The following is a 25503-nucleotide window of genomic DNA, read 5'->3' as shown; positions in this document are numbered from 1 at the left end:
AGACTGGTGAAACGTTGTCTTTGCACATACTGGAATAAATAACCTCCTTTTGCATATTTGTGGAGTGCTGCATCATCTTTACTTCTCTTGATTGAGGAACCAGTGGACCCAGGTTCCAGGAATGCGGGCACCCCATTTTCATTTTCTTCTCCTACTTTGGACGACTGAGGTGCTGTCTTTATCTATTTGCTATCTATCTATCTATCTCATATCTAGAAAAAGCAGGTGTAGCAGCACTCAATTGGAAATGTTGTAGAGGGTGCAGGCTGTGGATGGGCCCTGGTCCTCGAGCCCCAATTAGATACAGCAAACAGGTAAACGCAGAAGCACTCCAGCATAGTGAAAAATAGTGACTTTATTTATCACCAAAATACATTGCGACGTTTCAACCACCTCTCGTGGCCGCCCTCTAAAGTCACTATTTTTCACTACGCTGGAGTGCTTCTGCGTTTACCTGTTTGCTGTATCTCATATCTATCTATCTCATATTTATCTATCTATCTATCTCATATTTATCTATCTATCTCATATCTATCTACCGTATTTTTCACCGTATAAGACGCACTTTTTCTTCCCCAAAACTGGGGGGAAAAGTCGGTGCGTCTTATACGGCGAATTCTCCCCCATCGCGCGATCCCTGCGGCCATCAACGGCCGGGACCCGCGGCTAATACAGGACATCACCGATCGCAGTGATGCCCTGTATTAACCCTTCAGACGCGGCGATCAAAGCTGACCGCCGCGTCTGAAGGGAAAGTGACACTAACCCGGCTGTTCAGTCAGACTGTTCGGGACCGCCGCGATTTCACCGCGGCGGCCCCGAACAGCCCGACTGAATAGCCGGATTAATGCTTACAGGACACCGGGAGGGACCTTACCTGCCTCCTTGGTGTCTTCTCCGTTCAGGGATCCCCTGTATGGCCGGCGCTCACCTTCCTCGTCATCACGTCGTCGCGTACGTGCGTCGCCGTGCGTAACAACGTGATGACGGCGACGGAGAGCGAGGATACCCGACCGGCAGCAGAGACGTTCCGAAGCGACGGGGACACGGCGACAGCGATGGAGCGACATCCAGGGCAGCGGTGACGGGTCCGGAGTGGCGGGGACACGTGAGTATTACTTCCTATGCAGTGGTCTTCAATCTGCGGATCTCCAGATGTTGCAAAACTACAACTCCCAGCATGCCCGGACAGCCGTTGGCTGTCCGGGCATGCTGGGAGTTGTAGTTTTGCAACATCAGGAGGTCCGCAGGTTGAAGACCACTATTGGGTTCAAAATCTTACATTTTTTTGCACCTAAAAATAGGGTGCGTCTTATACGCCGGTGCGTCCTATAGGACGAAAAATACAATATCTATCTCATATCTATCTGCATAGTTACTGTACTTACAATTGCAAGCTAAAAGGAATTCCCAGGATCTCGAATCTCTCCATCTCAAAGTCCACCCCAATTGTCGCCTTATAGTTCTTATCAAAGACATCTTTGCAAAACCTTAAAAAAAAAACAAAAAAAAACAACATCTCAATTATAACAAGACACCATTATCGAGTCTCATTTCCAGAATTTAAACTGCACTGATCTTAAAAAATAAACAATGTTTTCTTTTTGATCTTTTTACATTTTGAAGAAAGATCTGGTAAGAAGTTTTTTCCATGTATGATGGCACTTAATGGTGTTCACACTGTATATTAGGGTATGTACACACTAGTGTATATGCTGCAGATTTCACACGAGGAGATCCACAGATAAAATGCTGAAGATATCATTGTGATTTTTACATTGTGTCCAGTTATTGAAAGAAAATTAAAGTAACTATTAAAATTCCTTTATTAGTTGCTGTGGATTTTTGTGGATTGTTGTTGATTCCATTGTGTCAAATCTACATCATATATGCGGTGTGTGAACATAGTGATGTTGGAGGACACATATGCTCAGTCTCTCAAGATTTTTGCCTCTCTGCAGCCAATAGTAAAAAAAAAAGGGACCATACTGTCAGCTGCCAGAAGAGGAGGGAGACTGATTCTGTCCAGAGCCAGCTTCCAGCAGTACAGATTAACCCCTTAAGGACCAAGCATTTTTCTGTTTTTACACTTTCGTTTTTTCCTCCTCACCTTTTAAAAATCATAACCCTTTCAATTTTGCACCTAAAAATTCATATGAGGGCTTATTTTTTGCGCCACCAATTCTACTTTGGAATGACATGAGTCATTTTACACAAACATTTATGGCGAAACGGAAAAAAAAAATCATTGTGCGACAAAATTGAAGAAAAAACACCATTTTGTAAATTTTGGGGGCTTCTGTTTCTAGGCAGTACATTTTTCGGTAAAAATTACACTTTATCTTTATTCTGTAAGTCCATACGATTAAAATGATACCCTACTTATATAGGTTTGATTTTGTCGCACTTCTGGAAAAAATCATAACTACATGCAGGAAAATTTATACATTTAAAATTGTCCTTTTCTGACCCCTATAACTTTTTATTTTTCCCCGTACAGGGCGGTTTGAGGACTCATTTTTTGCGCCGTGATCTGAAGTTTTAATCGGTACCATTTTTATTTTGATTGGACTTCTTGATCGCTTTTTATTCCTTTTTTTATGGTATGAAAAGTGACCAAAAATACGCTATTTTGGACTTTGGAATTTTTTTTGCGTGTACGACATTGACCGTGCGGTTTAATTAATGATATATTTTTATAGTTCAGACATTTACGCACGCGACGATACTACATATGTTTATTTTTATTATGGTTACATATTTTTAATATGGAATTTGGGAAAAGGGGGGTGATTTAAACTTTTAATAAAGAAGGGGTTAATGTGTGTGTTTTTAAACTTTTTTTTAAACTTTTTTTTTTTTTTTTACACTTTTAGTCCCCTTAGGGGACTTTTAGGAGGAATCATTTGATTCCTCATACAGATGAATGGGATTGCATACAATCCCATTCATCTGTGTGCTCTGCGCTCGAGTGATAAAGCCTGGTCCTGCCAGCCTTTATCATTCAGAGAGCCGGAGCCGACACAGGAGGAGAGGTGAGCCCTCAGGCTGCCTCAGCAGTGGATCGCTCCCCCGCGATCCACTGGACCACCAGGGACTGTATACAGGCACCTTTAGACGCCGCTGTCAACTTTGACAGCGGCGATCTAAAGGGTTAATAGCCGGCCGCGGCGATCGCCGCATGTCGGCTATTAACGCCGGCCCCCAGCTACAGGAATCAGCTGGGGGCTGGCCGGTATGACGCGGGCTCGAGTCGGGAGCCCGCGTCATACCCCGGTAACGGCCATTGGACGAGTATAGACGTCCATGGTCGTTATCGGGTTAAGGAACAAGAACAGGTGAGAAAGGTTTAGGTTAGAAACACTGTACAAAAAGCCATTTACAGTATTCTGGACTTTTGGTATGAAAATGATTCACGGGATAACTGATTTACACAATGGCTTTAATATTAGGTGAATATGTTGAACGCAGACAACGATGACAATAAATAATATATATAACTGTACATTCAACTGGCTAGGGTTCAATTGGTGAAATTTAAAGGGGTATTCTAGGAAAAAAATTTTTTTTATATATATCAACTGGCTCCAGAAAGTTAAACAGATTTGTAAATTACTTCTATTAAAAAATATTAATCCTTTCAGTACTTATGAGCTTCTGAACTTAAGGTTGTTCTTTTCTGTCTAAGTCCTCTCTGATGACACGTGTCTCAGGAACCGCCCAGTTTAGAAGCAGATCCCCATAGCAAACCTCTTCTACACTGGGCGGTTCCCGAGACACGTGTCATCAGAGAGCACTTAGACAGAAAAGAACAACCTTAACTTCAGAAGCTCATAAGTACTGAAAAGATTTAAAAAAAAATTATAGAAGTAATTTACAAATCTGTTTAACTTTCTGGAGCCAGTTGATATATAAAAAAAAAGTTTTTTTCTGGATAACCCCTTTAATGGACCTTCCAGCATAATGCCCAGGCATATGTTTTTTTAAGCCTAGAACTATTAGTACAACAACTAAGTTAGGTTCTGCATATGTAGATCTCGTAGATCATGTATTTCCAAAGCAATAATTTTTTCAGAGACAGGTCAAATAGATCAATATACTACATAAGGATGTTAGCGAAAGACAATAGATCTCATGTTGTGTAGGACTTCTAGATTTGTTCTAGCTAATTTTATGGAGAAAACCATCTAAAGCTGGTAAGTAGACAGCTCTCACCTCCCACTGGACACAGGTGTGCACGGACTGGCGGAAGCGCAACCGCCCAATACAGCAGAAAAAGTGGAACGTCCAGCACTCGATGTCCGTAGCAATAATGTTTATTGGCACAATAACAGATACATGAACAGGACAGAGCGTAAGCCTACGCGTTTCAGGTAACAAGACCCTTAGTCATGGCCATCTAAAGCATCTTACCTATTTATCATGCATGTCTTGCCCACTGACAGATCTCCGACCACAATAACTTTGGAAATCTTAAATCTGCTGGGAAATTACAGAAATATAAATACAAAAAAAAAAAAAAAATGTAAGAAGATTTAATATGTTATATATGGAACTATAAGCATCTCTGTCATGTGTTATATACAGTACATTTTTCTGCATTCAGCTGAGCCACCGACACAGATGTGAGCATAGCCTTAGCCACCATGTATAAGGTATTACCCCACAAATACAAAAAATAGCAAAATACAGTAGGTCTGACTATTAGGTGCCAAATTTAGCCACCATTACAGCCCAGGTTCCACCTAATTTTTGGCACCATGCAATTAATCACAAAATGCCAATGTATTGGATTAAAAGAGGACCTGTCCATAAAAAAAGCTTAGCGTACTCTGATCATAGACCTTTTTACAGTTTCTTGATACGTCCACCTATTTCCGAGATATGAGGGTTTATGATTTGTCTGACTATTCATACATGATTTTAATATATGGGAATGTGATTATCTGGTGATAGGCGGGATTATACAGTCAGGGGGTGTATTTTAGGTATACACGCCCCTCAATGTACAACATTCACACCTCCTGACTATATAACCCTGCCCATCAACTGATATCCACTCCCATTATTTAAATTAAGTTCACGCCCATCTGACCGATTCCCTGAATTGCCAGACAAACTATAAACCCACATATCTTAGGAACAGGAGATAAAAATGTGTGTGATCAGGGAGTCCTAACATTTGTAATGACAGAAAAATCTAAATTATTTTTTTCTCCTTCAAGGTTGCAGATAAATTCCAGTTCAGGAAATATAATGTTTTAGCCATGAAGTAGTCTATACTGCCTCTGTATTGTGTGATAAAACAATGAAGACTCTGGAATATACAGTATTTGCCAATTGTGAGTCCATTGCATAGGTGTACTGTGACCATTTTTTGTCTAAAGGTAAGTATGCTGTCACTTTAAATACTGTGTATGTTCCTGATATTAGTAGTAGTAACAACTACTTCGGCTAGAAGAAGCGCTCGGTAGCGCAAAACAACTTGTCCCGTTGTGCCCCTGCCTCCGCCATATGTGCCCGTACTCTGACGAATAAAACTTGTGGATGGTGAGTGCAATTCTCCTTGACTCTTTTAATTTGTAGTAACAGCTACAAAAACCCCTAAAGGAACTGAACAGAATGCAAGTGGTTAAGTGCTTTGCTTGTTATCGTAAGAAAATCTGACTCCAATAGAATAAGGTTGGTTGTCACTATAGCAGAGGTGACACAGCACTGAATGTTGCAACAGAGAGCACTGCGGGAAGAGCATAGGCAACAGGCAGCATGCCCAAAGGAAGATATTTGGGAAAGTCAGGGTGGATTGGAATGAACTCAAGAGGAACAGGAATGTTCTTGTAAGCAGATCATAAACCAAGCCTTGTAGCTGACCTCTTCGAGGAAAAAAAGAGACAACCCACATATGTTGGTTACTATAGAAAAGCATCATAGTCTGAGCACTGAGGAAACAGCACAAACATGTACTGGAGCAAACACTATAGAAATAGCACAAATGTCTAATGAAACAAACACTGTAGAAAGAGCACAATCGTCTACTGGAACAAACAGTATAGAAACAGCACAAACATGTACTGGCACAAACACTATAGAAACAGCACAAACCTCTACTAGAACATACACTATAGAAGCAGCACAAATGTCTACTGGAACAAACATTACAGAAACAGCACAAACATGTACTGGAGCAAACACTATAGAAATAGCACAAATGTCTAATGAAACAAACACTGTAGAAAGAGCACAATCGTCTACTGGAACAAACATTACAGAAACAGCACAAACATGTACTGGCACAAACACTATAGAAACAGCACAAACCTCTACTAGAACATACACTATAGAAGCAGCACAAATGTCTACTGGAACAAACATTACAGAAACAGCACAAACATGTACTGGCACAAACACTATAGAAACAGCACAAACCTCTACTAGAACATACACTATAGAAGCAGCACAAATGTCTACTGGAACAAACATTACAGAAACAGCACAAACATGTACTGGCACAAACACTATAGAAACAGCACAAATGTCTGATGAGACAAACACTACAGAAACAGCATAAACTTCTAACGGATGTGTTAAAGGGGTATTCTGGCTTTAAACATTTTATCCCCTATCCAAAGGATAGAGGATAAGATGTCTGATCACGGGGGGGCCCGATGCTGAGACCCCCCACGATCTCCCTGCAGCACCCGCATTATGTGTGGAGCTGTGTCTCCAGGCTCAAAGACCGGAAGTCTTCAGGACTGGATACGTGACGTACCGCCAAGCCCCCCTCATGACGTCACGCCCCCTCCCTTCATGTCTAAAATATTTAAAGCTGGAAGACCCCTTTAAAGGGTACCTATCATCAAAAAAAAAAAACGTTTTATATATTAAAGATCGATCCCTATTGAATAACTTTCTGATTGCTTTTAATTAAAAAATTTGCATCATTTCATGTGTACTTTAAGTTACAAAAATTGCAAACTGCAGCCAGGACATATACGAGCTCAGTGTCTGTATAGATTTTTGATTTCTGAACCATGGGCAGCATGAAATCCTGACAGGCTCCTTGTTACTGACAACTATGTTTTACATTTGAGTGAAAACATAAAGTGAGGCCCTGGTACCAGGTTATAGGTCTTGGATCAAGTCTCCTTGGCTTCTCCCCACCAGACTGCTGCTTATGAAAGGCAGTGTTCCGGCAGTCTTTATGGAAACATAGACTGGTGGTATAGTTCATGGGTGGAGGTCTAAAGGTAATCTGCATGCAGTCTCTCTGTTGGGGCTATCAACGAAAGCACCTTAGCGCCTTTGTATGAAGGTGTACTTAAGGGCTTAGGGTGCATTCACACCACCTTTGTGCAATATGGCTGTCGGATCCGGTCAGATCATATTTGACCCCTATCAGTTTTATTGCATGTCTAAAAACCACAGCAGACCACGGTTTTCAGTTTGGCAACAAAACCAGATACGGTTCAAAAATGAGCCGGCAGGAGTCCCTATCTGACTCTGTTCGGCCCATTTAAATAAACAGAGTGTGGCGCAGGTCTGGCGGGGATAGGGCAGCGGGCATGCAGCAGCCATATTGAACAAACTCTGTGTGAGTGCAGCCTAACACAGAACAAAAAAATTCTACTTCTTAGGCTATGTTCACAGAGGAACTGTTTTGGTTCTTGGGAGAAGTTTTGGCTATGTAGCTGAATAAAAATATAGGGCATCTGGACTTTGCTTACCCCACAGTCCCTGTTCTCTGCTGCTTGCAGGCACTGATGACTTTGGAATGAAAGGAGTCTCTGGTGTGAAGACAAGCCTCTTTCTGGAAACACTGAAGAGACAAAAGCAAAACAAACAATAAAAAATTTTAAACATGGATGTCCGTTTGTGGCAAGATGTGGCGCCACAAGCTCACACATCAGTCAGTACAGGGAGATAGATGTCTATCACACAGAGAAGGATTATTAAAGGGGTACTCCGGTGAAAAACTTTATTTTTTTTTTTAAATCAACTGGTGCCGGAAAGTTAAACAGATTTGTAAATTACTTCTATTAAAAAATCTTAATCCTTCCTGTACTTATTAGCTGCTGAATACTACAGTGGAAATTCTTTTCCGTTTGAAACACCGAGCTGTCTGCTGACATCACGAGCACAGTGCTCTCTGCTGACATCTCTGTCCATTTTAGGAACTGTCCAGAGTAAAAGGAAATCCCCATAGCAAACATATGCTGTTCTGGACAGTTCCTAAAATGGACAGAGATGTCAGCAGACAGCTCTGTGTTTCAAAAAGAAAAGAATTTCCGCTGTAGTATTCAGCAGCTAATAAGTACAGGAAGGATTAAGATTTTTTTTTATAGAAGTAATTTACAAATCTGTTTAACTTTCTGGCACCAGTTGATTTAAAAAAAAAAAAAAAAAAAAAGGTTTTCACTGGAGTACCCCTTTAACTACAAGTATCTAAACTGAATGTCAGGACATATATGCCTTCAAACAGGTTTTTAGGGGCATGTCCAGTTTTGGCATGCTATTGCCCTGCTCAACATAGTCAGATTGGTTGTGGTATGTCAGCACAAGCTCACCATTTAGTCAATGCAAGTATCTAAAAATATTGTCAGTAAATGAATTCACATAGCCTGAGAGAAAGAATTGCTGGACATTTATGGCCATAAAGGTCTATTAGTTGTGTGTCCCACCTCTACGGCCCATACCTGTGTGAAAAATAGGGGGTCCGACCTCTAACCAGCATCTGCGGGGAAATCTTAGTGCAGTGTGGTTACTGATTTTCACAATAACAACTGTAATCTGATTTTTCTGGGACTTGATAAAGTTGAGTGAATCTACAGTATACGTGTGTAGCAAAGGAAGAGAAAGTTATCCGCACTCACCGCCGGGATCGATAATAGCTGCTCCTAAATGGACATCATAGCTGGATCGGGACTGCAGAGACATTCGGTGCGCTCAGAGGCTACAACGGGTTCTTTCGCGCATTAATGCGCGAAAGAACCGGTTGTAACCTCGGAGCGCACTGAACGTCTCTGCAGTCCCGGTCCGGCTATGATGTCCATGATGAGGTGAGTGCGGATAACTTTCTCTTTCTTTGCTACACACGTTTAGTTAAGTTGTTCTATGCATTTGTTCCAGCACCTTCACCCGGCTTAGGCTGGGTTCACACTACGTTTTGTACTTACGGCTCCCGTATAAGGCTGGGAGGAGGGGGCTTAATCGTGGCGCCCGCACTCAGCCGTATAGGGGAACCGTATTTAATGCATGTCTATGAGCCGACCGGAGTGAACCGCAGCCTCCGGTCGGCTGCGTTTTCGGCCATATGCGGTTTCCCGACCGCAGGCAAAAACGTGGTCGACCGCGTTTTTGCCTACGGTCGGGAACCCGCATATGGCTGAAAATGCAGCCGACCGGAGGCTGCGGTTCACTCCTGTGATTAAGCCCCGCCCCCCCTCCTCCCAGCCGTATACGGGAACTGTAAGTACAAAACGTAGTGTGAACTGAGGCCTTATTTGTTGGTCTTGCTGTTTGCTACACTGCCTCCCTGACATTGCTATCTCCTGAGAAGCTAAATGCATCTGGTGCCTTCCTCACTCCTCTACCCACACTTGAATCTACAGTAAGATTTGCCAAACCCAAAACTAATAAATTCCACTTCTCTTGTGTTCCAATTCCTCACGGAAAAGAAACAGACTCTCTGGGGAATCAGGAGACTTGGAAAGCTGAATGACTTTTAAAAGACTGAATAAGTCGACAGACGATTTACAGTGGTCCCTCAAGTTACAATATTAATTGGTTCCAGGACGACCATTGTATGTTGGAACCATCGTATGTTGAGACCAAAACTCTATGGAAACCTGGTAATTGGTTCTGAAGCCCCAAAATGTCATCCAAAAATAGGAAAAAGTGAGGATTAAAGAAAGATAAGTAGATAACTAATACAGATGAAGCAAATCCTTACATATAAAAGTAAGAAAGATCTGCTGGGAGCTGTAAATCACTGTCTATGTCAATGTTTCCCAACCAGGGTGCCTCCAGCTGTCGCAAAACTACAACTCCCAGCATGCCCGGACAGCCGAAGGCTGTCCGGGCATGCTGGGAGTTGTAGTTTTGCAACAGCTGGAGGCAACCTCTTTGGGAAACACTGGTCTATGTAGAGGACAGAAGCTTCTTCAGGGTCCTGTACAGTACACACAGTGTCCTAAAAAAAGTAACATGGAGCCGCCCTCACCTGATGCCCAAAGGAGCAGCTAACCCTGGTACAGGTAAAGTGTACAGAACTTGTAATACCTCCCTGTACTGTAGGGGGCGCTGCCAGACACCAGTTAGTGCATATGCTTCAGTAATACAGGTAAAGAGTACAGAACATGTAATACCTCCCTGTACTGTAGGGGGCGCTACCAGACACCAGTCGGTGCATATGCTTCAGTAATACAGGTAAAGAGTACAGAACATGTAATACCTCCCTGTACTGTAGGGGGCGCTACCAGACACCAGTCGGTGTGCGCACTTTAGCAATACACAGGTTTCACCAGTGAAATGTCCATTCTGATTGGTCAATTCTTCCAGCCATTAACACATTTCGCAGATTCCATGGCATTGTATGTTGAGTCTGGTTTCAAGTTACAATGGTCCAAAAAAGACCATTGTATGTTGAAACTATTGTATGTTGAGGCCATTGTAAGCTGAGGGATCACTGTATTGGATTTGGCTCAATTCTACTCATTGGTGTTCTTATATGGAGGTAATCCAGTATATCCGTAACTAGTCATAGTTCTTGTCTGTTGGATATAAAGTCTCTTCTGAACTATGTAAATGCTCTCCATTGATGCTGAGCGGAGATGTTGCTGTTGTCTCAGTTCCAAGCAAGAGTTCTGCAGCTGAGAAAAAGTCCTCGATAAGTTCCTGTCTGGCACCAGCCATTAGACAGTTCACTTTGTAGCTCATCCTACTTGCATAGACATGAAGACCTGAGGCCACATGCACAACATTGGGACCACACAGGGTGTATGCGCTGGAGGCTCCATAAGGAGAAGGTGTCATTTTACACGACTGATCTTCCAACAGATTGGAAATAAAGATCTGTCATATAACTAGTCATTGCAACAGTACAACTGACATGTTCTATTTTGCCTTATGTTATCTTTGCCATTATGTGGCATTTACAAAACAGGTTTTAATTCACGTGCATGGTTCGTTTTCCAAGGAAAACCCTGTTCATAATATTTAATGGGTGGTTTCCCCCTGGGCAAATTGAACCCCCCTTTCCCCTATTATACACAATTCGCCAATCTTTTACATCACACGTTTTCACATAGAATGTTTTTCTAAAGAGGTTTGTTTGTTGGTATCCGTAGGCTGAAGTGGTTATGAATTAACCATCTATAACCCTAGAGGACTAGGGTGATTTAATAGTGAGGGGTGTGATGCAGGGCAAGATGGAATTACCCTAGGGGCAGATGGTATTAACCCCTTGTATTCGTGACGCCAGAGCATGGTTTATCCTCAATACCACCCGAATGTATACCACTGGATCATGGGCTAGGCACGGGGGCAATAATGACTACGACGCCAAGTTAAGGTTAACGGTAGCTTTACTGAGGGTAGACAGGTGGAAAAGTGGCGCAGCGGCGATCTTGGGGGTCCCCAGCAGCGGGACCGCAGCGATCTGACATCTTATCCCCTATCCTTTGGATAGGGGATAAGATGTCTAGGGGTGGAGTACCCCTTTAAGAGCTTGCTGGGACAATTTAGTGCAGGCCACGCTGACTTGACAGATGACTTTGACTTGACTGACTTGTGACTGACTGTGACTGCTGTAACTGTGGCTCACTTGTAGCTTGTGGCTGCAGACTGGACTTGAGGCCTCCTATGACTCCAGACACACTCCTAGACTCGACTGCACTGGACCTCAGCTTAACAGAAAAGCTCTGAGAGAAGAGACTCCTCCCAGGACTTTTATGGGGGAGATTCTGGTGGGATCCCATTGGTCACCCCTAGGTCACCTGGTCACTGATACCTCCTTGGTTACAACCACACGAAAGTGCAGGGCAGCAAGTGTACAGAGTAACAACTCCTGTACTGGGCCACCACAATACCATGAACATTCACCATGGCCAAACATTCACATGTTCTCAGTGGAGAAAGGACAGGTGAGCCGTAGCAGTGGCTTATCTCTCTGAGAATAAGTGGGTCAGGCTGTTGATATTATACATACCTGAGGAAAATGCAACCAAGACCAAGTTCACACTAATGTTATCTTTTCTGTTGTTCTGCTTCACCATTGGGCCAAAAAAAAATGATATTGGCAGATTCACTGCATGCCAGCCATCGTTATATAGGAGATGTATAGTTTTGGTCCTCAGGGGTTGTGGGGCTACAGATGCAGTTTGGGTTATCGTTTGGTTCATTAGGCTCAATGGACCTGCTTTTAGTATTCTGCGGTAAATGGTGGAATGACTTTAAGGCCCCAAATGTATACCTCCAACATTATGTGACTTGGTCCTAATATATACAATAAAAATGTCCTTTTATGTTTATTATCATCCAGATATCCATTTGTAGTAGATGAATAGAATGGATTATATGAAGCAGTGTTCTGGAATAGACCTACATCCAGATAACTTCATCACATGCATAACATGGCGCCCCTTCACCCTACTTCTTGCAGTATCAAGCATATGGAGTATTTCTATATACAGATAACAGGAAGCAGACAAAGTTATATACTTCTACATTGTGAGATTGTCTGCAGTGAGAGATCTATCCTAGTTCTGGATAAGAATGAATTTTCAGTCCTTGCATTGAGTTATATTTTATAAAGCTTTAAACTGGTCATCTCACTAAGACAACTTCTACTATGAGCCAGAGTGGAGAGTTTGTAACAAAAAGCGGCATATCCATGTAGTGCCCGGATGGTTAGTTATCTGAATGGCTGCTGTGGTGTCCCGGTACAGGACCTGGTCCTGTCCCTTTGTCTAAAGTCCCTTCAGCCAGAGTCCCTCCATGTCAATAGGGCTCTCCTGTAGGGCTAACCCCTAGTCACCTCATAAAAATGGTATTTAATGTATATATATATAATATGTTATATAGGAATACCTCTGTATAGGACCTTAGAGGTCACGTGCCTTTAATTAAATTGTATTATGGTTTAAGGACCTTTGGGTCATGTGATACCCAGAGCTCACTGGGTCAGGACTGACAGGTTCTGCTGACCAATGAGCTTTGTCCCACCCCTTAATATATAAGGGGCTGCAGCAACTAAATTCTCTCTCTTAGTTCCGGATTATCAGAGAAGCACATCTCATCATCTCATCAGCATCAATTCAAGCTAGGCCTGAAGCCTAGGAATCCGCAGCCACTAAACGTGAGTTACTCAAAGCTCAAACTACTGAATCCTGTGTGACTACTAGAAACTCAAATCTCCTAAAAATAGAGGCACAGTGGCTAGCGAACAAAGCTCATTGATCCCGGAATCCCAGCAAACCTGTACTGTTATGTTCCATGCCGTTGCATAAAATATACAGTAAAGTTACTTCAAGTTTACTTCATAAAATCTACTGTGAACATTCCGTTATTTCTCCCTGCCGTTTGTGGGACGGTTGGCAGTAGGATTATTACATTGAGGAAACCTCACCCTGGCATCACGACAATTAACGGTTAACACCACCAGACCCTACACTAATCATCGCAACACCCCAGTCACCATTGCTCTTCCTCCGGCTCACCACACTGCCATGTAATATTACATTTCCCCTGCTGCAGACACTGCTGCAGACATCTATTGCTGGCCGCAGTTTTTCCCATTGATAACAGTTAAATGCAGGAGGTTTATTCTATAAATATTATAAGAAGAAGAGAATGAAAATGAAATGGTCTTTAGAACAAAACTATAACCTCTCTTCTTACCTGAGGGAGCTCTGCCACAATCCGATCTCGCCGCACTGGGGGTAGGACGCTCATCATTAACAATTAGGCTTGATGGCTCCTGACTATGGGGACAAAACAAGAAATTATTTTTTTATTACTTGACGAAGCGCAATGCAGAACCAGGTCTCTCACATGTTAAGCTTTATCATTTACCATATAATAAAAACTGTTGTGCTTCCCTTGGTATCGCGCCTTTGTATGAAAAACCTCTGAATTATTTAGTTGCTCTTTGTTATTGCCGGGTTTACCTTTACATGACTGCAAACCTGAAGAGCAGTCCTGGCAAATGGGGGGGGGAATAAAGTTTTAACTAATAAAAACTGATGGAATTTACTATGGGTGCCGTCCCATATGTCCAGCAATCCAGCTCAGTACTGAGTCGGATCACCAGGCACAACTAATGCCATGATCTGGCGCTGAGTTATTTCTGCAGGCTGGATGTTGGAATTCTGCAAGATGTGTTCCCCCCTATTCAGCTTCCCTGGCGATCCAGGCCCCAATTGAGATACCGGATTAATCTAAACTGTCCTATTGAAATGAATGAGATCAGTTCAATGATCAGTTTCCCTCTAGTGCTTTTAAAAAAGTGGTGCAGGTGCCCACTTTTTGCACAATGGTATGTGCCAAAATTAGCAAAATGAAAAGCATTTACTGAAATTCACTACAGTGGATAAATGGGCTTCAAACAAGCAGATTCCCAATTTTCAAATAGACAAAACAGAAATGTAATTATCAGTAAAAAGATTAAATCATTCAGTTTTCACACTTTTATTGTTTTATTTAATCCCCCCAATGTTTAAATCATTATTCTGTGCATATAGAAATACGGTAGTTAACACTAAAGGACTGTAACCTAGGCCGCATTCACATCTTGGTTTTGGCATATATTGTGACTCTAGCAAAAGTGTATACTGGTGTATACCATGGTGTATTTGCAGTGGACGCATTCATGTTAATAAACGGAACATCGTCTACTAGTGACTGCATTCTATTTCCACAACATATACTTTTTCTTTGTGCATGATTTAAAGGGTACCTCTCATCAAAAAAACTTTTGATATATTATAGATTAATGTATGCAGAATAACTTTACAATTGTATGTTATTAAAAAATATGCCTCTTTCTATTTAATTTTCCACTTTGAAGAAATGACCACTAGGGGTCTCCCTACCAGTCCTGGCAGCAAGCATTTCAGACTCATGCTGGAGTCCTAAACACTACGAGCTGCCAGTCTGCTTTGTTCACAAAGGAGAACACTCAAAGCTGCCAGCCTGCTTTGTTCACAGCCTTTTTTGGCTGTGAACAAAGCAGGCTGGCAGCTCTGAGTGTTTAGGACTCCAGCATGAGTCAGAAATTCTTGCTGAAAGGACTGATCGGGAAAAATACAATAGAAAGAAGCATATTTTTCATTAACATGCTATTGGAGAGTTATTCAACATTCATTAATCTAAAATGTATCAAAAGTTTATTTGATCAGAGGCACCCTTTAAAAGTGACATATACCAATGACATGCACTAAAAACAACATTTAAGATGGGCCTTAAAGGGGTATTCTGAAGGAAACAAAAAGATTTTCATATCTACTGGTACCCGGAAGTTATACAGATTCGTAAATTACTTCTATATGAAAATCTTAATCCTTTCTGTTTTTATCAGTTGCTGTATGCTCCAGAGGAAGTTATATAGTTCTTTCTTTGTCAGGAACTGCCCAGAGTAGGAGCAAATCCCCATAGCAAACTTATCCTGCTCTGGGCAGTTCCTGACATGGACAGAAGTGTCAGCAGAGAGCACTGTGGTTAGACAGGAAAGAACTACACAACTTCATCTGTAGCATACAGCAGCTGATAAGTACTGGAAGGATTAAGATTTTTTATATAGAAGTAAATCTCATCAGTGGCATCAGTTGATTTGGAGGCTGTCTGGGTTACAGAAAAACTATTTCAAATGCTTTATTAGGGAGGGCACCATATTTTGGACATGATGCATGTAACCCCACTGAGTAACATTCAGCCAGTGTAACATCTCCCTGTTGAATCACAAAGATGCTCTTTATCAAGGGGGTCTTTATCAGATCCCCTTCTAGTGCAGATCTTTCTGATCTGATATTTCATATACTAGAAGAGGAAAGGTGATCATGGATGGCATACATACTGTACATTACGCCATGTGGACATTTCTAGGACAAATAAACCTACCTCTCATTCCCTAAGGTCAGCAATGGATAACTGCATTTGAACTGTGTGTGAGCTTGTACAGCAGTGGTGTCAAAGTGTGGCCCTCCAGATGTTGCAAAACTTCAACTCCCAGCATGCCCGGACAGCCGTTGGCTGTCCGGGCATGCTGGGTGTTGTAGTTTTGTAACATCTGGAGGTCCGCAGGTTGTACAACACTGTTAGAGGAAGTTGTACTTACCTGTCCCCGCCGCTCCGGACCATCACCGCTCGTCACCGCTGCACGGGATGTCGCCAGCCATCGCTGTCGCCGCGTCCCCGAGGTGTCCCCGACGCTCCGGCAAGGCCTCTGCTTCCCCGGCATCCTCGCTCTCCGTCACCGCCATCACGTCGCTACGCACGCCGCTCCTATTGGATGACGGGACGGCTTGCGCAGCGACGTGATGACGTCGATGGAGAGCACCGACAATGCAGAGGATCCCGAAGTGGGCGCGCCGGAGCCCCGAGGACAGGTAAGTGATCGTCAGCGGACCACACGGGGCACCGTAAACGGCTATCCGGCGGCAGCTGAAGCAGTCTGCGCTACCGGATAGCCGTTTATGCGATGGCCCCGACATACAAAAGCATCGTATGTTGATGCTGCCTTCAACATGCGATGCATGTTGGGAGTTGAAGTTTAGCAATATCTGGAGGGCCACATTTCGACACCACTGTTGTACAGTCTTCTGGATGTATTCTATAAGGTTACCTCTTCCTTTAGTTTAAAGTGCAACTGTCACCAACTTGGAAGCCCCCAGACCACTATAATAAGAGCACTGGTGACAACAAATGTAATGCATTAAATCATTTTATTCTGCGGTCATACACAGTCAGATGGGGTGACTTGGGTTCGCAAAGCCCCGCTGCCGCCATGCCTATCCTCTCTGTCTGAGCTGGGGCCACTGTGTAGTAAAACGTGCGCGCGCCGCCTGCATGAATTGACTTAGCGAGCACTCGCTCCCTCATTCAGCGAGCGCAAAGCAATTAGTGCGCATGTACAGTGCTAGAGGCAGGGAGCGAACAAGCACTCTGTCTCTAGTATCTGCACAACCAAGTTCCCAGCCGCAGAAAAGAAGAGGAGGAGGACAACGGGCAGTCTCGCTCAGGCTATGTTCACGCTGAGTAAATCAAGAGTAATTCACGCCAGAAATTTAACGGGCAGAAAAAATAATTTTATTTTCACGTGAAATTTGTGCGCAATTTCCATGGAATTACATGCGGAATTGCGCCCGGAAATGGGGGGAGAAAGAAGTGAAGGGTTTTTCAGCAAATTCAGCACAAATTCAGCTCAATTTTTTTTTTTACCATTGACTTCTATTGATTTCTGCTAGCGGATTCCGCTTGAAGAATGAACATGCTCATTCTTCAAGCGGAACGGAATTCAGCGTCGGAATTCCGGTAGCAGAATTTTCGCAGTGTGAACAGGACAGCGGAAAAAACATTAAAAAAGTCAATGGACAGAGGAGATGTGCATTAGTTTGGAGCGGAGAATTCAAGAGTAATTACTCGAGTAAATTCCTCTTGAATTACTCCGTGTGAACGCACCCTCAGTCAATTCATCCCGAGGGGTCACGTACATCGGAGAAGGCAGGGGCGCATGCGCTGTGGACCACTGTGTCTTACTACAGGTATAGGTGTGGCAGCGGCCGGGCTTTGCGAACCCCAAGCCACGCCTATCCGACTGTGTATGACCGCAGAACAAAATTATTAAAAACATTCTAAAAGAAGGAGAAACTACAGTAACGGTATGACTGCATTACATTTGTTGTCACCAGTCTTCTTATTATAGTAGTCTGGGGCGTTCCAAGTTGATGGCAGGTGCGCGTGCGCTTTAAGGATCCTTGCTGGTTTTGATTAAACTAAATCTTTATTGGAAAGCACTGTGAAATATGTTGGTGCTGTGTCAATGAATATTGTTAGAAAGCACCTACGGCAGATTCCTACCTCTATTTCCTGCACATATCCCGACAAAAACTGAAGGAATGCTTTGGGCTCACTACATGGTACTTGGAGCAATCCATAGGCTTACAGAACTTACCCCTCATCCTCATGGTATACTTTAGAGTTTATGCTCCTCTGGGTGCCCAACCTCCTTATCCCCCCCCCCCCCCCCTTCTTTGTTTCATTACTCTGGGTTCACCTCTTGTGTTATATGGATCCATTGGATGGTTGTTTTGTCTGTTTTGCTTTCTCCCTGTTTGGATCTAGAGTAAGGCTGGGTTCACACTACGTTTTGTCCCATACGGGAGCGCATACGGCAGGAGGGAGCTAAAAGCTCGCGCTCCCGTATGTAACCGTATGCGCTCCCGTATGCCATTCACTTCAATGAGCCGACCGGAGTGAAACGTTCGGTCCGGTCGGCTCATTTTTGTGCCGTATGCGCTTTTACAACCGGACCTAAAACCGTGGTCAACCACGGTTTTAGGTCCGGTTGTAAAAGCGCATACGGCGCAAAAATGAGCCGACCGGACCGAACGTTTCACTCCGGTCGGCTCATTGAAGTGAATGGCATACGGGAGCGCATACGGTTACATACGGGAGCGCGAGATTTTAGCTCCCCCCTGCCGTATGCGCTCCCGTATGGGACAAAACGTAGTGTGAACCCACCCTTACAGTGGTAATGGGGGCCTGACGTCCTCCACTATACGGCTTTTGGTAATCCCTCTACTCTCCCCCTGCATTTACCTAATGAACCAGACCCTTTCTTCCCCTTTTTCCTCTCCCTTGACTGTTATAATGTTTGTTAAATGTAAAAAAAAAAAAAAAAAAAACATTTTGGTGGGAAAAAAAGTAAAAACACACACACACACACACACATAGATATATATATAGTAAATTTGAGTAGCCGTATTAGTCCAATGATGCAGATGCAAGTCAAAAAATGTTGCAGTATCTTGTAATAACCTTTTTTATTGGACTAACAGCATTTTGTAGAGAAGCTTTCGGGATTCCTCCTTTTATCAAGTCCAAAGGAAATCTAAGCTCACAAGCAGAATTCTTTAAATCTATTGTCTTAACCCCTGCATATTTGTGAGATGTAACCTGTGTCTTCTGCTTGTGAGCTTAGTATTACAAGATACTGCAACATTTTTGGATTTGCATATATTTTATACATATAATAATTAAATTATATATAAATCTATCTATCTATCTATCTATCTATCTATCTATATATATAACTCAACGTGTATGTATGTGTGTATGTTCCAGCATCACGTCCAAACGGCTCATGATATTAACATGAAACTTGGCACACATGTTACTTATATGTCAACAAACATAGGATAGGTGATTTAACCCTTACTCACCCCCATTTGCCAGGGGCGGGGGTTTTAGTCCCATACAAGTCTATGGGAAAGATATGTTACTGCATAACTTCCAAACGGCTGGAGATATTTCGATAATACTTGGTCACATGTTACTTATATGTCCACTTAAAATATAGGATAGTTAATTTAACCCTTAACTACCCCCATTTGTGAGGGTCAGGGTTTTCGTTTAAAGTCCCATGCAAATCAATGGGAAATGTATGTTCTCACATAACTTCAGTACGGCTGGAGATATTTCAATACCTGGTAAACATATTACAGGTCGGGATATGAGGACGGGATAGGAGGTCGAGATAGGAGGACGGGATATGAGGTCGGGATATGAGGACGGGATAGGAGGATGGGATACGAGGACGGGATACGAGGACGGGATAGGAGGTCGAGATAGAAGGACGGGATAGAAGGACGGGATAGGAGGTCGGGATAGGTGGTCAGGATATGGGGTTGGGATATGACAATATATGAGGACGGGATATGAAATCAAAAGCTTCCTCTGTTGATTTTCCTCTACAACAAGGATTAGGAAGGAAAAACCGGGCAACGCCGGGTACTCAGCTAGTATATTATAAAGGTTATAACAGAATGGCTTGTCAAATAGTTGGCCGCTTTGCAACAGTGGGGCCATGAAACAGAGTATGATCAGGGCCGCAGCTGTCTGGTGTCTGTGTGCCCTTCATGTATATATCAGGTGTCCATTTCCAAAAAATCATAATCTGCATAACCGTATTTTTTTTTTTTTTTTACAACAGCCATGATACAGTGGCCTTTTTACTTACAATGGCCTCGGGTTACAATATTTTCGACATACAAGGATCTTTTCTGGACCATAGTAACTTGAAACCAAACTCTACATACAATGTTACGGACAGTCCAGATCTGTGTGTCAAATGTGTCAATGGTCGGAAGAACTGACCAATCAGAATGGGCATTTCACTTGTAAAACCATTGTGTTACTGAAGTGCATGCACTGACTGGCTGTCTGGTAGCGCCTCCCTAAAGTACAGGGAGGTACAACATGTTCTGCACTACTCTTTACCTGTCCCAGGGTTAGCTGCCCCTTTGGAAATCAACATGCAATGGTAATCCTGGAATCCATAATGGGTCTGTCAAGTTAAATTAACGGGGTACTTCATTGGAAAACATTTTTTTTTTAAATCAATGGGTTCCAGAAAGTTAAAAAGATTTGTAAATGATTTCTATTTAAAAATCTTAACCCTTCCAGTACGTATCAGCTGCTTTATGCCCCACAGGAAGTTCTTTTCTTTTTGAATTTCTTTCCAGTCTGACCACAGTGCTCTCTGCTGACACCTCTGTCCATGTCAGGAACTGTCCAGAGCAGGAGCAAATCCCAATAGCAAACTTATCCTGCTCTGGACAGTTCCGGACATGGACAGAGGTGTCAGCAGAGAGCACTGTGGTCAGACTGGAAAGAAATTCAAAAAGAAAAGAACTTCCTGTGGGGCATAAAGCAGCTGATAAGTACTGGAAGGGTTAAGATTTTTAAATAGAAGTCATTTACAAATCTATTTAACTTTCTGGCACCAGAGTACCTCTTCAAACCAGATCCAAAGCCTCTCATATGCCTAGTACAGTGTTTCCCAAGCAGTGTGCCTCCAGCTGTTGCAAAACTACAACTCCCAGCATGCCCGGACAGCCGTTGGCTGTCCGGGCATGCTGGAAGTTGTAGTTTTGCAACAGCTGGAGGCACGCTACTTGGAAAACATTGGTCTAGACTCTAGTACAACCACAGGGGCTAGGATTCCTACAAAAAAAAAAATCACCCTTTTTTAAATATAGCTTGGGGCAACGTACATTGCAACACTAAGACACAGAAACATTTAAATACTTCCTGTTACTATCTATATTTTCTACGTAAGACATTTGCAAGCAGCACTCTTAAGATCCACGGAAAAATGGACGTGTGAAGAACGAAAAGCCAAAAGGAGTCCGGTAATACTTTCCAAAATGTAATTAGAAAAAATAAAAAAAATAAAAAAAAATCTTACCTCATTCATGAAACATTTCGGAGAGAGTTTACATAAAGAAGAGTGTGTGCTGGAGAGGCATTGCTAGATCATCCCAGAACAATGCTGCCCAAAGCCTGGCTGGGGTAAAAATCTGCAGAATTGTGGCCGTAACATGAGAGCAGGAAATTCCAAGAGATCTGAACCGCATCTAACACAGCCAGTCGTCCTATAGACTGGGAGAGACTGAGCCTAACCAGGAACCTTGTGCAACCAGCATGGCAACCGCTTGTAACAACACAAGGAGCATCGCAACAATGACAACGTGCAGATAGCAATGCACATACAACCATGCATCCTACCTTCTTATTGTATTTGCCTATTCTGACTTTAGATTGTCAGCTCTTATGGCCGTCATGTTCTCTCCTTTGTAGGGGTTCAGTTATTATTTGTTGTTTTACCCATTTCACGTTCATTGTGCTTGTGTTTGTGTGTCATGTTTTTTTGACCTTTTTGTGTATGTCATATGTTTTTAACCCTGGAACCAAGGGGGTACAGAGGTAGCAGTCGCACCGGGGCCCTGGTGCCTACGGGTCCCCAAAGCACATCTGCTCCATAAGAGACCAGTACAGTGGTCCCTCAACGTATGATGGTAATCTGTTCCAAATGGACCATCGTTTGTTGAAACCATCGCATGTTGAAGGATCCGTGCAATGTAAAGTATAGGACAGTGGTCTACAACCTGCGGAACTCCAGATGTTGCAAAACTACAACACCCAGCACGTTGGCTGTCCGGGCATGCTGGGTGTTGTAGTTTTGCAACATCTGGAAGTCCGCAGGTTGTAGACCACTGTTAGAGGAAGTTGTCCCCGCCGCTCCGGACCGTGACCGCTCGTCACCGCTACCCGGGATGTCGCCGTCCATCGTTGTCGCCGTGTTCCTGGGGTGTTCCCGACGCTCCGGCAAGGCCTCTGCTTCCCCGTCATCCGCGCGCTCCATCGCCGCCATCACGTCGCTACGCAAGCCGCTCCTATTGGATGACGGGACGGCGTGCGCAGTGAAGTGATGATGATGATGGAGAGCGCCGACGATGCAGAGGATCCCGAAGAGGACGCGCTGGAGCCCCGAGGACAGGTAAGTGATCGTCAGTGGACCACACTGGGCACCGTAAACGGCTATCCGGTGGTAGCTGAAGCAGTCTGTGCTACCGGATAGCAGTTTATGCGATGGCCCCGACATACAAAAGCATCGTATGTTGATGCTGCCTCTGAGAGACCATCGTATGTTAAAATGATCGTATGTCTGGGCCATCATAGGTCGGGGGGGTCACTGTATTATAATTGACACATGGGACCCTGTTGCAGATTTTGCATCGGAACCCAGAAGCTACAAACTACGCCCCTGAAGGGTGCTATATAAATAAATGTAAATTCTCCATGAAGATAGGACATGTAAGCTCCAGACGCCATCTGTTGTGCCAGGCAGCATTAATTAACTAATCGATGTCGGCTTACCTGGCATAGGAGATCTGTCCTGGTGGAAACGGCGTCACGTTGTTTCCCACTTCACAAAAGCGTAGGCAACAGAGAGGAAGACGGAGGAGGCGGCCCAGCTGCCTGCAGCTGCTTCTTATTACTGTGACTCAAAGAACTCAGTCGCCTGGTTATTATTCCCCAGCACTGATTCCTCCCCTGCTGCTGACTCTTGTGTTCCACCCTGAAGTCTCATGTGGGGGGAGATGATACCAGTGACTAAGCCCCCATAATGCTGCTTGATCAGCCTCAGGAAGTTCTTGTGTGCCCCATGCTGAGCACTGAATCCAGAGAAGTGTCAAAGATGGAGAATTAGCATTGATTTACATACCCTCCCCCTCTCGTTACTTACCTCTTCACTGGACGTGTTACATCCTTTTCTGTAGAACATTATCCCCTAGATTGGAATGGAGGGAGGACTCCGGCCGGTAGGATAACAGAAAGAAGTTTAATATTTATCTCAATGACAATCTATTCAATTTGTAGATCATTTCCGTACAAAATTCTGGATGCAAACTTACGAATGAGATCCGACCGGAGATTGCAGCCACTGTTAGGAGTTCTTTTTACCATTAGTAGAGTTTACCATACATTTGCGCTCCAGATCTAAATCTGGGCATACACATGAAATCATCCTGACCCTCCGATGTCATCAGGATCTGGATATCTAACGTGTTTGGAGGCCTCTGGGCTGTCCCCTTAAAGCAGATGTCAGGGAAGGGAATGGTTGGGTATCACCCGAGGGGTCATGCAGCAGATTCTCATTTTCCAACAAGAATAAATATGTACTTACCTGAGCAAAGCGTGCATGTGTGTGAGGGATTGGAAGAGATACAGTAGCTGTCGTCCAAACAAAAAGTCAGCTGACTTCTATTTAAAGGGGTTATCCAGGATTATAAAAACAGAGCTGATTGCTTCCAATAACATTGGCACATCTGTTCTCAGGTTGGGTGTTGTTCTGCAGCTCATTTCCATTGGAGTGAATGTTGCCAAGTTGTAATACCACACACAACCAGGAGACAGACGTGGCATTATTTAGGAACAAATCAGCTTTGTTTTCCTATTCTTTGATAACCCCTTTAAGTTAAGCTTAAAGTAGTACAGTAAAATCTCCCTTAAGCTAAGTTTCCACTTGGTTTTTTTCTGGCAGTTTTTGGATTTCGGCCACTGCAGTTTTTGAGCCAAAGCCAGAAGTGTATTTAAAATGAATAGGACATATAAAGGAAGGACTTACACTTCTCCTCCCTTATGGATCCACTTCTGACTTTGGCTCACAAACTGCAGTGGTAGTTTTCCCAAAACTGCCAGAAAAAAAACAAGTGGAAACTTAGCCTTAGTGGACACCTCCCAATAGGGGACAGTTTTTAATTCCCCGGTAGAGTCCCATAAGACTTAATGTATTTGCACCCTCCGAAAAGGGGACACTCCCAATAGAGGTCATAGACACACCAGAAAGGGTACAAAACACTCCCAATAGGGGACAAAACACTCCCAATAGGGGACAAAACAATCCATATAGGAGACAACCAGGCTTATGTACCTACCTTGTACACAGGGACGCCATCAGGGGGTACAGCCAATACCCCAGTAAGGGGCCCACGCTACCCCCCCCCCCCCCCCCCGCAGAAGCCCCAGCACAGAAGGAGAAGACCGCTGTTTAAACAGTCTCTGTTTTTTTAGACAATTTTTATTTGTATTTTTTAAAGCTATCTTAAAGGGATACTCTGATGGAAAACATTTTTTTATCAACTGTAGCCAGAAAGTTAAACAGATTTGTAAATTACTTCTATTTCAAAATCTTAATCCTTCCGGTACTTGTCAAATGCTGTATACTACAGAGGAAGTTGTTTTTTTAATTTCTTTTCTGTCTGACCACAGTGCTCTCTGCTGACACCTCTGTCCATGTCAGGAACTGTCCAGGGCAGGAGAGGTTTGCTATGGGGATTTGCTCCTGCTGGACAGTTTCTGACATGGGCAGAGGTATCAGCAGAGAGCACTGTGGTCAGACAGAAAAGGAAAGAAAAAAAAAAGAACTTCCTCTGTAGTATACAGCAGCTGATAAGTGCTGGAAGGATTAAGATTTTTAAATAGAAGTCATTTACAAAGCTGTTTAACTTTCTGGCACCAGTTGATAAAAAAAAAAAAAAAAAATCATCAAGTGAATCCATTTGTTTGTTGGTCTTTGGACACCATCAAAGTCAATAAGGCCCATCAGCTGCCATTGGTATCTGGTATGCAGTAGATCCAGTATAGCCATTTTTATTGTTATGCCTTTATTACAGAGGAGAACAACTGAAAAAAATAATGCAGATGTGAACGTAGCCTAACATTTCATTAGAGACACTAGAAGAGATGCTGTGGTGTATATACTAGTTTACCCACAGTGCATTGAGGTGATTCAGTTGTTACAATCTGCATCACAAACCCTGTAGAAGAAAGCAGAGAATGTACAGCACTGAGGCCATATTGACATTCTGGAACCAATCACTAGAATTACTTAGCAACAAGGACCCAGGATCCTCCAGGAACTGGTAAGAAATTAACTTGGGT

General features: G+C 43.2%; 1 protein-coding gene across 4 annotated transcripts in view; it reads right to left on the bottom strand.

The window, feature by feature from the left end:
- RAB34 (RAB34, member RAS oncogene family) overlaps window positions 1-25503 on the bottom strand; it is a 55583-nt gene that overhangs the window by 17442 nt on the left and 12638 nt on the right. The window contains exons 1-5 of one of the 4 annotated variants that reach the window (XM_056559088.1): window positions 22936-23241; window positions 13897-13979; window positions 7725-7816; window positions 4414-4482; window positions 1389-1490 (exon numbers count right to left, since the gene is read on the bottom strand). In XM_056559088.1, the coding sequence (XP_056415063.1) occupies window positions 1389-1490; window positions 4414-4482; window positions 7725-7816; window positions 13897-13953 (320 nt within the window). In that variant the 5' untranslated portion in view covers window positions 13954-13979; window positions 22936-23241. Of the gene's footprint in view, window positions 1-1388; window positions 1491-4413; window positions 4483-7724; window positions 7817-13896; window positions 13980-21463; window positions 21771-22935; window positions 23242-25503 lie in introns of those variants that run through there. The other 3 variants (XM_056559091.1, XM_056559090.1, XM_056559089.1) reach the window with 3 other exon arrangements.

This window comes from Hyla sarda, chromosome 2 (assembly GCF_029499605.1).
Source record: "Hyla sarda isolate aHylSar1 chromosome 2, aHylSar1.hap1, whole genome shotgun sequence".
NCBI lineage: Eukaryota > Metazoa > Chordata > Amphibia > Anura > Hylidae > Hyla > Hyla sarda.
Note: the sequence above shows the minus strand (reverse complement) of the source record. Positions and strands in the feature narration are given on the sequence as shown.